Source organism: Cupressus sempervirens, chromosome 2 (assembly GCF_028749045.1).
Source record: "Cupressus sempervirens isolate cs-2001-9-10 chromosome 2, ASM2874904v1, whole genome shotgun sequence".
NCBI lineage: Eukaryota > Viridiplantae > Streptophyta > Pinopsida > Cupressales > Cupressaceae > Cupressus > Cupressus sempervirens.
In genome coordinates, this window is record NC_143119.1 from 335,850,095 (window position 1) to 335,867,301 (window position 17,207).

At 35.2% G+C, this 17,207-nt stretch overlaps 1 protein-coding gene and 1 pseudogene across 1 annotated transcript; both read left to right on the top strand.

Moving 5' to 3' along the window:
- The first annotated feature begins 8,797 nt into the window (after positions 1–8,797).
- Positions 8,798–9,712, top strand: LOC149572491 (uncharacterized; annotated as a pseudogene).
- A 2,653-nt stretch (positions 9,713–12,365) lies between these two features.
- Positions 12,366–16,917, top strand: LOC149572492 (sugar transporter ERD6-like 6). Its single transcript, XM_089811451.1, has 18 exons — positions 12,366–12,593; positions 12,701–12,763; positions 12,854–12,943; positions 13,156–13,215; positions 13,332–13,397; positions 13,535–13,600; positions 13,712–13,787; positions 13,887–13,951; positions 14,076–14,165; positions 14,401–14,481; positions 14,620–14,704; positions 14,961–15,007; positions 15,094–15,156; positions 15,258–15,317; positions 15,531–15,596; positions 15,782–15,841; positions 15,987–16,101; positions 16,676–16,917. Exons 1-18 carry the CDS (start codon positions 12,366–12,368, stop codon positions 16,786–16,788), a joined length of 1,494 nt encoding a protein of 497 aa, XP_089667577.1. The 3' UTR covers positions 16,789–16,917.
- Positions 16,918–17,207: the final 290 nt, after the last annotated feature.

The window sequence follows — 17,207 nt, forward strand, 5'->3', positions numbered from 1 at the left end:
TGATTAGGACTGATTTTGAGTGATTTTGGGTTGATTTGGGGTGATTTCAAGTTGATTTGGGGTGATTCCGAGTTGATTTGATATGATTCTGAGTTGATTTGATATGATTCTGAGTTGATATGAAATTGATACGAAAGGGGATACAAATGACATAATATGGTCAATCTAGCCAAAGGATTGAAGTTAGTAGAATGAGAAAATGGGATGAATTAGTATGAAGAGGTGATGAGGTCATAGATGCAAACCATTTTTGAGTGTCTACACCGTCCAAAAAAGTTGTGCCTAATTTATCTCCCATCCAAGATGCCCTATAATTTTTCAAAACATACACCAACATATGTAACTTCCTTTTAAAACTCATTTAAATGTGTCCAACACATCTTTTATGTTTCTAATACTAGAAGACCTAATCACTAGATGTCATAAGTTTTGATCCACGTGTCCATGACAAATCATTTGAAGCACCACAAAGCTCTTGAAGTGCTCTATCAAGATTCAACCCAACTAATCATCATTTAGGTGATGATTCACTTTACCATACATATATTCAAATTGAATGGGAATCAATGATAGGCTTATTGTGTCAAGAACATTTAATCAAATTAGTCAATTATTATAAAATAATTAAAATAAAGTTGTAGATAGATAATAAAAGAATGGATAGAACATAGCTAAATAGTAGAAAACTTTTGATGACATAATATCTTAAGGGTTTCATAAATAATTTAATTAAGCCTCTATCATTATATCAGAAATTTAGGAATGTGTCATTGAAATCTTGCAAATGAACATTATGATCTTCTTTTCTATAGTAAAATTCAAATCTTAATGCCATGAAGTCAATGGGAAGTTGGATAAATAACCATTTCAAATGAGATGTGTATAATTTGGAGGATTGTATATAATATCTACCCATCCACATATTCTAAAGTTGATCAAATTCCTTTGACGGTGTATCCAAGATAGAGATCAGAATATTTGTGTTGTGTAGAGTGTGGAAAATAATGGATGAAATATAAAGGGGGTGAGTTGTAATACATAATGAGATTATGGTAGAAAAAGAAACCATGTTGGCATCATACAATAATTAAGCAGTCTTAAGATGAGAAGGAATAGCGGTATGAGAAACATAGGTGTATGAAATGGTTCTAGTAGGTATATGCCTATGAGTAGGTGTTGGAGGATGAGAGGTAAGTAGAATAATAGTGGATAATAGTGTTTGGGTAATTTTGGGAGAGGATAATCTTTGGTAAAATTCATAAGAATGCCATCATTATGTAGAATATATGTGCTATCAAGAGCACCCAACAATTCTATTTAAGAGCATTCACTCATTCATTTGAAATCATACATGTTTCATCAACGAATGATAAGGTTATAAAAATAATAATTATATAAGTTACATGAACATGCATCACCCTAAGGCCACTACAAATTTGATTGGCTTTGATCTTTGTTCTAAAGTTATTAAATAAGTCAAACTAGGGATTTTCTAAGAACATAACTCTTATGGTTCAATAGATTTTTTCAAAGGTGTTTGTAAACAACAAAATTTAGAAGCTCAAGGAAAGTCAACACCACTAATCATATTTATATTAGTTCCACTCCAATGTCTTAAAACTCAATTTCACACATTAGGCTAAATTTGCCACTTCTAAAGATTAATTCTACATCTGCATATGTAAAGCAAAGAAGAGTCCAATTAATTGATGAATCATAAGACATTGTTTTCATTATCCAAAAAATCCAAGATTACATGGTTAATTAGTTTCATGTGTGATCAACAAAACTTTCATTTTTCTAAGTTGATTTTTTATGTAATTGACTACATTATTTAAATAATCTAGATGCCTAATGTAAATCGTTTATATTTCCTATACTAGTGAACTCAAATTTTTTATATGACCTAATGTTTTGGCCTTGAAAATTCATCCTCTCTTCACTGGGGCTTTCAAAATCTATTTTTTTGAGATTTAGTCAAAATTTAAATTGTAAAAGGTTAAGACTCAAATCAACATTTTCAAATATGAATCTGGTCAAAGTTTTGAGCAAGATTGGGATCATTCTGAAAGAATGGATGATAATAATATTGGGATGCGGTGATGTTGTGAGCCCAACTCTCATACACTAATAACCATATTAAAGGCACACTAATCAAAATATAAGAAATATGTCCAAGCTATTGACATCAATTGGTTAAAACATTAAATTATCCCCGTGAGACCCAAGTTCACTTCTAAAAGGGACGACTTATATGGAATTTTAAGTTCAACTCATGTGTTATTCTCATTGCAGATTCATGTTGGACCATTAATGCCAAAAAGATAGAGAAGAGAAGAACAAATGATATTTCCCAGTACACATAGTTACCAAGCCATGCTATTGTGCTTGAGCAAAGGAGAAGAAATAAGTATAAGTATGATAGTAATAACCAAGCTCAATATACATTGAGCAATCCAATACTCGCCGAGAAGAGACATCACCAGGAAGATCAAGCTTAACCAAGCAGGAAGGTCACTGAGTGACAAAAAAGTTATAAAGCCTTACAAAGGATACATAAATCTTTAAAATGACACAAGATCTTAAGAACAACAATCTCACTAAGTAAAAAACTACATTTACAAAGATCAAGAAAATGACTCGATAAGATTTATTGGTAAATGTGATTTGATTGTTTATGATTCCAACATAGAATGGAAGCCAATGAACTAAAAGGAAAGAAAATAATGGAACAACGGTGACTCTAGATCATTGATTTAGATCAAGTGTGATTTCTAGAACATTCCTAAACCCTAATGTGGTCAAGGATCGTAGGAGGAAAAAGATACATATTTACAGACCTATAGGGAACAATTTATAGATTGATGTTGGTGTTATTCCTGCTAAAATATTGTTGTTGTTGAAGATGTTTTCTATTAGAGGGTTATACTAGAAGTTCAAGGAGGAAGTTCTAATACAAACCAAAGATTCAAGTAGCATAAGGAAGGATTTGAAACATCCTTCATAGGAGGTGAATAGTTGAGAAGAAGAGTGATTTGATCAAGCAAAGTAAGTTGCAATTATATAGATCATTTTCATTGCTATTTTCTAATCAATTTAATAGTAAGATCTTTTCACAAGGTAGACCTAAAAATATTATTGTAAATATCTTAATAGAGTACACACTCAGTATAGTGTTGTAAAATCTTTGCAAAAGGTAGATCTTTATAGATTTGATTGTATTACTCCTAGTAGAGTAAGTCACTAGAAGTGATACCCCATTGTAGCCTTAATAAGGCAACCTCTTATTGCAGTAGTGATGGATTTGTGGGTACCATCCCCACAATAGTTTTCCCTCTAACTACCTTGGGTTTCTACGTGACCAAATCACCTTTTTATGTTTCATGTTGTTGATTTATGTTTACATGCATATGTCAAGATATATTAGCTATATTTACTTTCATATAAATATTGAAGTAATGTATGTGTATGTTTACGAAGTGGATAAAAATACAAAGGGGTAATAAAATTTGAAAAGGCATAAAATTTTTAGAGGATATTGATTTACACCTCTCCCGCTCCTCTTAGCATCCTTCCTTTCCTAATTAATCCAACATTTTGGTCTTCCGTAATTGGCTTCTAGTGTGACAATGGTTTCTAATTAAGTGGATTTCTAAGTTGTGACCATTGGTCTCCATAAGTGATTTCTAGTTTGGTTTCCCTTAAAGAAAATAGTATCGATCTCATTGTTGTACTCATAAGTGCTTGTATTGGTCTCATATTGATGCTTAAATGGTCCAAGCTATTTAGAATGATGGTTTAATGACATCCACATTACTGGTAATGGAGATAAATAAGGCTTCAATCATGAGATGTTTGTTTCTAAGTAGATTATTTTCCTTGCAGTCCAATTACTTATTGTTCAACTTTTGTGGATGATTGTTTCTCCTACTAGTCTATGTAATGCATTACTAGGTGATCTTGATAGCAGCTACAATCTATAGAATTATAGAACTCTATTCTACCAAAGTGTATCCTCTCCTAAACCTACCCAAATTGGTGGCCAACCTATAGAGACTAGCATTGAGCTTCTAATTCATTTACTCCACAAAATATAGAAAAACAATTATTATTCATTATTAAAAAAATACATAATCTTAATGCACAATATATATATATATATATATATATCCAATGCTCGATATGGCAAAGATCCTTAGAGGTAATTTATATTCTTTTCAATTAAATTTTATTTAATTAGTCAATAGGCTTTTAGTTGAAGGCTTGCCTTTGTACTTTTATGTCCAAAAACTTATCTTACATTATAAAACTACTCCACTAGAAACAAGTTTTCCCAAAGTGCCAAACCTCTTAAGAGCACTTGACAAATCTCCTTATGACAGAAATGCACCGGATTTGACATTTTGTTTTATATATTAACTAAATAAAAAATCAAAAAACTTGATTCTATGCATTTTTAATTAATTAATAAATAAAAATAAAACATCAAATCTGATACATATATTCTGCTAAATAGACATCGCCCTTTGCACACCCAGCTACCAGCCACCAGCTACCATGACACCTCAACATAACCATTCAAAACACTGCAGAGAACAAGAAAAATACATAGCCCTATTATGAAAATGGGCATGTAGGCCAGACACTACCTCCTCCTATCGCTTGTCCTTGAATCCCCATTTCGCCAGCATCTCTTCAAGGGTCTCGCTCAGCATAACCCCACCCACAATCTCGGTCCCAAACTTGGGCATGTGCTTCATCTTTGTGGGTCTCGAGAAAAAAATTCACTTCCAATTTTATTGCAAGCTGCACCTCCTATGTGCTCTCAACAAACTAGATCACTCACTAGTTGTGGCCAAAAATGCAAAAACCATCCAGTTCAAAAGCTCCGATGCCTCTAGATAGTTCTACAACACACCACCCGGAATCATGAAGATAGTGTACATTATGTGAGAAAATATTAAAAAAAAATTCAATCACAAAAAACAACCTAACCCTAAGATTTGCTCGGGAACAACTATTATTGAGTGATAAATTTTGCTCGGTAACCAAAAAAAAAGGTAGCAGGAGAGGTTATCGAGTGAACTCGGTAAACACACAACTTAGTAACCAAAGGATATCGAGTGAGCTCGGTAAATGAAGAGCTCACAACTTGGTAACCAAAGAGGGTGTGATTACCAAGTGAACTCGGTAGGCAAAGCGATTACCGAGTGAACTTGGTAGCCACAAGAGAGTGGAGCTCGGTAGATGAAGACACCGAGTGAACTCGGTAGACACTGTAGAGAGGAGCTTGGTAGATGAAGGCACTGATTGAACTCGGTAATGACTATAAAATTAAAACTCAAGCTAAAGAGCAAACCGAGTGACAAACTTCCAGGGTGAATGATTTCACCATTAAAACCAGAAACTCAAAGCTTGAAACTTCCAAATAAACTTTCCAAAATGCAATGAATAGAAGAAGGAAAATAATGGATTCAAGTATGCCTGCTTACTTTCTATTCAAATATAATTCAAACTATTAGAAATCTGGGAGCATTCGGCTTCAACCAGAAAACCCTAAAAATAACCCTAAAATTTTAAAACTTCAAAAACTTTAGGCTTCAAACTTTAAACATTAAACGTGTAGCTCTAATGGCTGCATACAAAAATGCCTGGAGCAATCACTGCTTCAATAGGAAAAATGAAAAAAAATAAGCTATAAACTTACAGAATGACACAAAGGAGCACGTGCTACTACAGGCATGAATAACACTTCCTCCTGTCTCTGCACCAATGGATCTACTGATCACTTTTCCTTCTTTCTTCTCTGCAATTTCTGATCTCTTTCTCTTTCTTAACTAACTGATCAAAATGAATGATAAAACATTCCTTTTGTCTTCAGCAAAATTATTTTCCCTCTCATTTTCGATTTCAAAATCTCACCTACCCGTAATAGATTTTTTGAACGTTCAGGGTGGTAGGTGGGCATTTGGCTCTAGGGAGAAAAAACCAACCACAATTAATATTCCAACACTCCCCCTTTATCCCAAGCCAAACAAATAAGGATCACTACTGATCCAAATAAACTACACCAAGACACTCTCTTAGGTGTACAAAACTTTCAATGTGTAATGGCTTGGTAAAAATTTTTGCTAGCTATTGTTCAAACTTGCAATATTCAATTTTGATATCCCCATTCACCACCAACTCTCTGATAAAGTGATATCTGATCTCTATGTGTTTGCTTCTCCCATTGAAGACTGGATTCTTAGACAAAGCAATATATGAGATGTTGTCACAATAAATTGTGGTTCCATCTCCTTGCCTTTCATTCAAATCTGTCAAGATCCTCCTTAGCCAAATAGCTTGACATGCTGCTCCATTTTCTGCTATGTATTCAACCTCTGCTTCACATCCATTTGAAATACCTTCCACTTGTGTTGAGCTGCAATTGCTATGACAACACGCACGGTTTCCATTCTTGCAACAGGGGAATAGGTCTCATCATAATCTCTTCCATACTACTATTTTTAGCCCTTGACTACTAGCCTTGCCTTATGCCTATCAATATTGCCTTCAACATTGCATTTGGTCTTGTAGACCCATTTCACTCCAATCACTTGCTTCTTGGGAGGCAAATCAGTTAGCTCCCATGTCTCATTCCTTTCTATGGCATCTATTTCCTCATCCATGGCCTTACACCATTTCTTCTCCTTAATAGCTTCTTCAAAATATATTGGATCACTATGAGAAAATAATGCAAAATTAACACTCTCATCATAATATTCATACCTTTCATCTTGGTATATCTCCCTAAGACTCTTGGTCTTTCTTGGTAACAGGGAGGAGAGTGTGCGATTAGAATATTTGCTACTATTGCTTGGCCCTGACACTTTGTCATGCCTAGAGGAGCTCGGTAATGGCTGAGGCTGCTTGCCTTTCCTTCTATCTACTCCTTCTTCTTGATGTTCATCAGCATCCTCTTCACTCATGATTGGCACTTTACTTGAAGTGCTTGGTGATTCATCAATTGAACCATACCAAGACTGATTTGCAAGAAATTCCACATCTCTTGAAAGCATCATCTTGTTATTCAGTGGGTCATACAATTTGTATGCCTTTGATTCTGGACTGTACCCTGTGAAAATGCATTTCACACCTTTGTTATCAAATTTTTTCCTTTGCTCTTTATGCACATGTGCATATGCAACACATCCAAATACCCTTAAGTGTTAAACTGTCCATCTTCTTCGTGACCATGCTTCCATTGGAATTCTGTCACGAACTGCCTTTGTGGGACACCTATTGATTAGGTAAACTGTTGTTGCCACAGCCTCTCCCCAAAATTCAGTTGTGAGACCTTTCTCTTTCATCATGCTCCTTTCCATTTCAACAATGGTCCTATTCTTTCTTTCAGCCACTCCATTCTACTGTGGTGTATAGCTAGTTGTGAGCTCTTTCTTTATGCCATGTTTCCTGCAAAAATTTACAAAAGAATTGGAGGTATACTCCCCTCCTCTATCTGATCTGAGGACCTTGATGTAATGTCCACATTCTCTTTCAGCCTGGGCTTTAAATTCTACAAATTTATCAAATGCTTCAGATTTATTCTTTAAAAAATACACCCATTTCCTACGATTGAAATCATCTATGAGTACCATTTTCCATTTTCCATTTAATGAGTACCATTCATTATAATAAATTCATCCACCTAAATGCAGGGATAAAGCCAACCCATGAAAAGTGGGTGAATTCCTCGGTCGTTTCTGAGCTAGAATGGCTTAAATATCACACACTAAGTTTAATTCTCAGATCAAAAGTGTTAAATAGTCAAAGTTGACTTTTTTTCTGAAACTTAATTCTTCCCTTAGTGTGTAATGTTTTAGCTAGACATCATCCTAACTCATAAGGGCCCGTTTGATGAGTGGAATAGGGATACGTATTCCAAAAATTTTGAATTCCTTGTTTGGATGCACCAAAATGGGATTGGAATACGAAGTAAAAATGGAATATGTATTCCATTTTTGGCCCAAAAATGAGGTTTTGCAATTCCACCAAAATAGGTATTATTGGAATATGTATTCCTATTCTATTTTAAAAATTTTTAGAAAACATAAATTTTTGGGTCCGCAAATTTTTATCAAATATTGGCTAAACCAAACAGAGAACAGGAATGCATTCTATTTTGAAATACATATTCCTATTCCACTCACCAAACGAACCCTAAGTTTTTCGTTTTCCAATTTGATTTCCTTTGCATAATGTTTGTGAGATTTTGACATTGGTAGTGCTTTAAACTTGAGGATGTCAATTGCTTTGGTGTTTTCTCGACCCACAGTACACATAGTTTGCTTTAATCTGCAGTTGTGAATAATATTCCTGCACTAAGAGCTTTAATAGCCATTGACAATAATTAGTGATGAATCATGTTACATTTCAGTATACAACTTTGCAACATGTAACCTTTTGGTTCATAGAACAGGCGTCCATGGTGTATTATTCTACAACATTTCCTCACTCCCATGCCCATCTGTTCTACTCGTTAGGGCCTCTATATTTGCAACTAGAGGTAATCCAATCTGAGATTAATGTTAAACCTTAGACAAAGAAAATTCTGACCACAACCATGTTCCCAATTCCTATGCTCAATTAGGCACAAGGATTTACAGATGTCTGTTAGCAAAAAATAGTTTCAACTAAAATCTTCTTGGTAAATTCAAAAATTAATTAATTAGTTGTTGCTCTTTATGAGCTACTGTCAGGAAAATAACACAGCTGCACTGCATGTGCAAACTAACATCTCTCTCATATTTAAATAACAGATGACAGGCGAATTAGCAACTTATTGATGGATAGATCACATTTCATGCACTCACGATACGGCACAAGTTCATTTTTGGGGGATTCCATTGACTTCAAGCTTGGCTATGGAAAAGGATGTTGGCCAAGGGTCAAGTCAGGTGACCAATCACCATTTGATGGACAAGTAATGGGAAGCTCCCTCTCTCGTTACAACACAGACAAGTTGCTTTTGTATCTACAGAGTTCCAATAAGGGTGTACTTGGCGGTGCTATTAATCAGGGCATTCCTCAGTACCTGCAAAGCACTGGGGGACATGTGAGTCAAGCTCTGACACTCTCATCATCTTCCTTCGGTGAAGATCTTGTAGGGTTAGGTGTAGCATCAGCTACTTTATCAGGAGTCTCTGACTCTGGGTGTGCTCTCTCTCTTCTGTCATCGAACTCCTGGACCTCAAGGGGGGCTCCAAGTTCAGCCTCATTTGATCACATTACCCCAAGGAGTGTTGTTGTTACAATGGATTAGCTTATACAAGAAACCACTCAGCCTCTCATGGTGCACCAGCAAGTAGCACAACGCAACTTTGGTCTTGTCTCGCCAGACAAATTGCTAACTAATAGCTCCCAGTCCTCCACAAGTGGCTTTCCTGTAAGTTTAGATAAAGAGCACCAAGGAGAGCAACTAGGTGGTATTGGAAACTATGAAGGACACATGTTCGGGTTGTTGCAGGGAAATAATTTTAGAGGTTCCCATCCAACAAGTTCCCAAGATATTGAATGCACCATGGACTTGATGCACAGGACTTCACAGGAACAAATTAGTAATTCACATGGTCAAGCTATTATGATGCATCATGATGGTAGGCAGTTTACAGACTCACAGCTGTTGAGGTCATTTGAATCCTCTATTTATGACACTAACCAAATGCTTTAGCTTTCATTATGTTTATTGTATGGGCGTCATTGTTTCGCTTTCAAGAATCTTGAAGCTAAACTGTTTAAGCTTCATTATGGAACTGTTGAAGGCTTTTGGCTGTAAAAATAGATTTCGTTCAATTTTTATTATCAGGTTGTTTGTTATGCTAGTTATCATGTTTATTCATGTTTTGTCTTATAGCTTTCTTCATCTTTCCTTGCCAGTAGCTGAATTTGTTTGCTAGATTTGTAAAAATAGGTGCATGCTTATATTGGTCTATTAATTTTTAAGAGGCAATGCACTCATTACACTTTTAATCACCGCTTTTAAGATTGTACTGATTGAACACATGGCTATTTAGAAAGCTGACCAAAAATATGGTTGAAAGAATAAAAATTTGAAATAACTCCTTTCCAACATCTCATTTCCTAATTAAAAAATATGCAGTACTGTTCATGAAATTGAAATTAATAGCTTTATGCTAACTGGAACTAAACACTGGATAAAACTGAAATTAGAATATTCATTACTAGCAAATGTTGTGCTCGGGGTATTAGAAGAGGCACATAAACAAAGGTAAACTCGGCATCCTAAAAAAAGAATCATATATATCTTCTAGCAACTGCCTTGAAACAGTCTATTTGTACGTTAGTTTTTCGATGGTTTTGAGCATTATGGACATTTGAATCGTCTATTTTAATAGACCACATAATCTAGCTTTCTTCATGTTTCATCATATAGGTATTATTGACAGGTCCTAAAATGGAAACTGCTCAAACCTTGTTATGAAATTACTGAAATGGAACTGTTTAAGCCGTGAAAATTTGCACTAAGAGAGTGATGTGCCTTTCGATTATTTCCACTTTTATGTTACTCTGGTAATTATCTTTAATTAGAGTCTGTTGTTATATAGCTTAAAACCTATTTATCTTTTTAAAATCATTATTATTCCTCTATTGTTGTCTTCTTCAATTTTCTTTGCAAGGATTTTGAATATGTTAACTGGGTTTGCTGGCTTCTACTTATATCCATATCATCGGAGAATTATATCATTATGAATGTATAGGTTATGAAGTTGTATTGATGGGAATCAAAATATCATTCATGTCATTCAATCTTTGACATTGTTGAGGCTTTCAATGTCAGATCATGGCATCATCAACCATTTTAATAATATTGATAGTGTCCGTCAGTGTTATTATGATCAAACCTTATCAGTCAATTTCAATCTTGTAGCATTTAAAATGTCGGTTAAATGTTACATATCAATTAATTAATGTCATGTGTCCTTGGCATGTTATCAATTTTGATCTATCAATTAATTTGACCATGGCTTTGGTCTACATTTTCATCATCTCATTCGATATCCATCATCGTCACATTTTCATCAAAGGATACAATCGCATTCATTTAATCAATTTGGCCAATCATCTGCTAATTTTCTCTATAGGATTAAATAACCCATAATTTAATCTTATTCTTTCTAATTATTCTTCCTAATTATCATCCTCAATTAATTAATTTTATTAATTGATTAGTTTATCATTGTCAATTAATTAATTTTATTAATTAATTGATTCATTATTTGCAAACCATGGAAATTCTTAATTCCTAAGTTCCATTTTTCATCATTAAATCCATTTTCTGCTAATTCTTATTTTTTGGAATAAGAGGATTTTTAATTCAAATATTCCATCATCATGACACTTGGATATGACACCTCGTGGATTCTCCTTTGACACTTGGCTGAGATTTTTCCTAATCAAATATTCTTATCTCTTACACATGTCCCTATTTGGCTTATTCGTCATAGATTCTTGGCTTTAAGTGGGTTGAGGAATCTTATGACGGGTCATAGATTCTCTTCCAAATTTGACTCTCGTGTGTCATAGAATCTTACTTTTGGTATATTCTGTCATATGCGTCATAGGAATTATTATTACCTCTTACACATGCCCTATTTGGCTTATTCGTCATAGATTCTTGGCTTTAAGTGGGTTGAGGAATCTTATGATGCGTCATAGATTCTCTTCCACATTTAGCCAAATTTGACTCTCATGTGTCATAGAATCTTACATTTGGCATATTCTGTCATATGCATCATAGGAATCTCTTGCCACATCGCATGTGTGTGGGTGAAAAATCCAATGCTCTCACCCTACATGAAAATTATAAAATGAGCACTCTTTCTCTCATTTTGGGTCCTTGAATCCTGGAATGTTGAAATCTTGTGTCCTGGAATCTAGAATGCTTAAGTTTTGAAAATCCAAATTGTTGAATCTTTGAGTCTCTACTTCTTTGCATGTTGCATGTTGCTATCCTTGCTATCACCAAAAAGACTGATCTGTTAGTGTCTGATACAACCACTAAACTTATAGAGGGGTGTGTTGAACATTTTTCCAACAATATCCCCTCAGCGTTACTTGAGCATTACCTGACATTTTGAGGATTCGAACTTGGACCACTTGTTAGAGTGGAGTTGCCATTGCACCAAAAGACCGATCTGTCAGTGCCCAATAGAACTACTCAACTTATGGTACATAAGAGGTAGTTAAGCCCTTGTCACGGGTCCTGAGGGGAGTGTTGAATATTTTGCCAGCAGGATTTTGGCTGTGCAGGCCTGTAAGTTTGCAGAAAATTTGGTCACTACGGATTTTACCCTATAAAAACAATGGAGTACATGGATGATTTGGAAAAGGGAAGCATGGGTGGCAATGGAGATATTAAAAAGGCTCTCTTAGAGAAAGGAAGCACACGTCTAACCATATCCAAATGTGGTTGTCATGGCGGTAAAGATGCTAGAAAGGCAGATAATGTTGAAATCTTCTGTGGAAGTGCTATAACTGCAATATTATGTACATTAATAGTTTCCCTGGGGCCTGTACAGTTTGGTTTCTGTGTAAGTTATAGTTTCTTATTTGAATAGATTGATTTTTAATCCATGCATCCATTACAAGAGTCGACCTGAATAAAAAAAGGAAGTTTCTGATAGCAACGTTCTTGCAGATTGGATACTCTTCGCCCACACAAAGTGGGATCATCAATGATCTTGGGTTAACTGTTTCCCAGGTACTATTATTTGATGAATGCATTTTTGCAATAGGATAGAATATAGTTTATGTGGTAGATCCTAATATAGAGTCTTGTTGTTTCTGTTAGTTCTCCTTATTTGGATCTTTAACTAATGTTGGAGCCATGTCGGGTGCAATAATTAGTGGACAAGTTGCTGATTATATTGGACGGAAAGGGGTAAGTGCCTTCAATGTTTTTCTTTCTTTACTAAAATAAATTTATATGTTAGACCTAATATGCTACCGCTAAAGGGATACACTGCAAGATTTTGTCTTGTACATCTAGTAGCAACGATGGTCATATAAATTCTTTTTTGTACCCAGTCTTTAAAGATGAGTGCAATTAACACACATTTAGATTTGCATAACCTCTTCTTTGTTTGCGTGTAGGCATTACTAGTAGCTTCCATTCCCAACATTCTTGGGTGGCTTGCTATTTCTTTTGCCAAGGCAAGCTAATTTTCCTTTGATAAAATGATAGCTAAACGAATAAGAAGTTTGATAGTGATTTTCCTTTGGAGCATAAGGAAATTCCTCTTTTTGATGTCATCACCCTATGGTTACAGGATTCTTCATTTTTGTACTTGGGAAGAGTGCTCACAGGCTTTGGAGTGGGAGTCATCTCATTCACTGTAAGTCAATTTTTTTTCACAATCTAGAACAAGCCTATTGTTGTCATTTTTAAGCCATAAATTATTACACTTAATAAATTAAAGAGCATACAGGCACGTGGACAGCTATGAATCTAACCATATCATGGGTCTTTTAGGTACCAGTATACATATCTGAGATTGCACCAAAGCATTTGCGAGGAGGTCTTGGGGCAATAAATCAGGTCTGTTTTGTAAACTCAAAATTCTTTTGTATATTAATCATGATAATAGTCCTAATATAAAGTGTAATTTGATACAGTTTTGAATCTTATACTTAATTGATTTTTCAACAGCTTTCTGTGACAATTGGTATTATGCTGGCATATCTATTTGGACTGTTCCTTTCATGGCGTCCTCTTGCAGTTGCAGGTACCTTTTATTATGCTTTTGCTAGGTGAATTTAAAAAAATAAATTAGATTTTTAACTTTTATGAAAGAAATCATAGGTTGACAACTTTAGCTGGACAGGTATGATCCCTTGTGCCCTTTTGGTATTCGGCCTCTTCTTCATACCAGAATCCCCAAGATGGCTGGTGAGCATATTTCACATACAGATACATTTTGAAATGATATTATTCAATTATCGCTAACAATTTTAAAATGACATGTACTATACAAAGAAACTTATTTGGCAAATTTATGATTACTTGAGTGCAGGCAAAAGTTGGTAATGATAGTTTTGAAGCTTCACTACAAGCACTCCGAGGATCTAATATTGATGTCTCCCTTGAAGCAATTGAAATCAAGGTGCTACAATTTCTCCAAGATGAACTGCATTTTTTGCCTGTTCCATTAATTGCATCATCAAACTTCTTACTGTGTTTTCAATATTCTACCAGTTTGAGGAGTCATCTGCTTTTGTATAGATTTTGCTTTTTTTTTAAGCTTTTCCTATCGTGAATGGGATTTAATTGTCTATTAGTTAACATAACCTCTATAATGGTAGAATCTTGTCTAACTAATGGAAATATTATGAGTCTAGAGTGTCATGGAGATGAATAGTCAGCAAAGTAGAATCAAATTCGGTGAGATCTTTGAACGGAGATATGCCCTTCCTCTCACTGTGAGTTACATCTTAAGATTTCCCCATTTGGCCAATTTACACAAGTAGGTTTATCAGTCAACAACTACTTCATTCTTCCAAAATGGACACAACTCACAATTTTGTATGCTGATATTGTCTTGAAATGGGAGACTGCAGATTGGTATTGGGCTGCAACTTTTGCAGCAATTAAGTGGAGTTAATGGTATTATGTTTTACAGCATTTCCATTTTCAAATCTGTTGGTGAGTTCTAGCCTATAGGTATCTAAAGTTGAGGTTCTATATCATGTCTTTATTCATGTTCAATTTATCATATTATAAACTATGGAATCTATAGCATGCTTTGCAATAGCCTTTGGCAGCAGAGAATTATCTTAGAAATTTAAAGTCAACGAGATAAAAGGTTGTTGGAAGTGATTTTTAGTTCATAGTGTCTATGTTAATCTTATTTCTTAAACAAAGCACTGAGCTACGATTTGTGCTATCCACAAATTTGCAGGGATTTCATCTGCTAGTGCTGCATCACTTGGACTTGGTGCCATTCAGGTTTAATTATTGTCTTGAAGTCCTGCATGAATTTGTCTGTCATGATTTAGTCTCATGTTGCTTATGAATAAAGGATAATGTTACAGGTGCTCACAACTGGGCTTACTGTATGCCTAATGGACAAAGCTGGTCGACGTCTTCTCCTTATGGTGAGAAAAACCTTGCAGTTATCACGATTTTTTATTGTTTCATTTGGGAGCATAGATTCAATGGTGGAGAGAACTAACATGTTTTATTGTTTTGTCAATAGGTCTCATCAGGAGGGATGGCCATATGTCATTTTCTTGTTGGCCTCTCATTTTACTTGAAGGTAGTGTCACTAAAAGCCATATGTCATTTCCTTCTTGGTCTCTCATCTTACTTGAATGCAGCGCCTCTAAAAAGCCTAATGGTTGATTTGAAGCTCTATGAAAAGCATGCCTTCACTTTCTACTGAACACTTATTTGGTGGTGTTATCTGGTGCCTGATGGTATGGAATTTCTTGGCTGTCCAAAGCTAACTTCTAGTTTGCTCTTATTGCAGAGCCATATGGAAGGAGCTTCTCAATATGAAATGTTCTTCAGTGTATTAGCTTTAACAAGTTTGCTGGTAAGTTGGGAATGAAAACTCAAATATGAATATAGAAATTGGAAATAATAGAACACTTGAGTAACATAGCTCTTAGGATTTTTAACACATACTAAAACTTCTATGCATTAACTAGACATTCTCTGTCACATCGTTCTCTTGTCATATTGATATATATCATTTGTTATTTGCTGATTTGATTACAGATTTTCATCGTTTCCTTCTCACTTGGTATGGGTGCCATCCCATGGATTATCATGTCTGAGGTAACACACTTGTAACATTGACTAGGTCACATTATTGCACCCTTTATAGAAACACCGGGAAGAATCTCTTGGTCCTTTAATCACTTAAAGTGATGCTACTAATAATCCGTTTCTCTATTATCTAACTCTTCCTGTGCTACTGTAGATACTTCCACTCAATGTCAAGGGTCTTGCTGGCAGTGTAGCAAACCTGGCACATTGGATGACATCATGGGTGGTGACAATGACTATCAATTTACTAATGCAATGGAGCTATGCTGGTGAGTTTTTAGCCTTAAGCTGTGCATCACTTAAGCATACCAAAATTGCCCACTAAATCATTGCCAAATGGAAGAGTTCCGCTATAACAAACATGATGGAATGTGCACCGCTTCTCTATATGGTATACACTTTTAGTAAAGCAATTAGACCAGACGACAATATTTGTGGTCTCTCCTAGATTCCTATATTGGTCCATTAAGCCTTCAGGGCATGCCATGTCCCCTGATACTGAATGTTGGAAGATTGGAACTAGGCGAGTTCTAAAATGTCTATTAGCCTTATCTGGCCTATTTGTGTGGGAAAAGTTTCAATCTTTAAACAAGTAAAAACATATCCTTGAAAGAGAGGTAGCATGTTCAAATCCAGCAGGGGTAGGGAATGTATGCCCCGTTTGTAGATCTAAAAACAGATTGCAGCAGGAATGTGGATGAAACACCTATATCCATTTGATAGATCTTGCGAACCATATTTAGTCTAGAGTAGGCTAGAAAACATATTGTCAAAAAATGAGTAAATAATTGCTCATTATGAACAGTTTTCTGAAGTTCCATTATTACCGTCTTATTGTTGCAGGGACATTCACGCTATATTCTATTGTGTGCACCTTCACACTGGCCTTTGTGGTATTGTGTGTTCCGGAAACCAAAGGACGAACTCTGGAAGAGATCCAAGCATCCTTCAGATGAGCCGCTATGATGAATTCATCCCTTAGCAGATGACGAAGTGGGTTCAATTCAAGATGCACCATTGCATCGTCTGCGACTGCATATTACATTGTTGATTCTTTAACCGTGGGGGCAAAGTAATGATTTGTAATTGGGAGCAGTAATCTAATCCATCATTATTCCATTAAAAGGTTGCTTCCCAACCTCGAATTCTTTCATTGCAATTACTATTCACACGTGTATTCGGAATAAAGTTTTCTTTCTTCTTGTTCTGTTATGTAATGTATAATAACTGGTTTTGTACAGGGTTTCACATATGATTTACAATGCAATTCGATCAGCAAACTGACTAGATAATTACAAATATCCTTAAACAAGTAGAATGTAACAAACAAACATCTCAAAAAGAAAGATGAGGTTATAACTTTTTTGTGGGCTTA

Coding starts and splice junctions, on each gene's coding strand:
- LOC149572492 (XM_089811451.1), top strand. CDS start 12,366: ATGGAGTACATGGATGATTTGGAAAAGGGAAGCATGGGTGGCAATGGA. Junction 12,764..12,853: donor TTGGGTTAACTGTTTCCCAG/GTACTATTATTT, acceptor TGTTTCTGTTAG/TTCTCCTTATTTGGATCTTT. Junction 13,398..13,534: donor TGGGAGTCATCTCATTCACT/GTAAGTCAATTT, acceptor TGGGTCTTTTAG/GTACCAGTATACATATCTGA.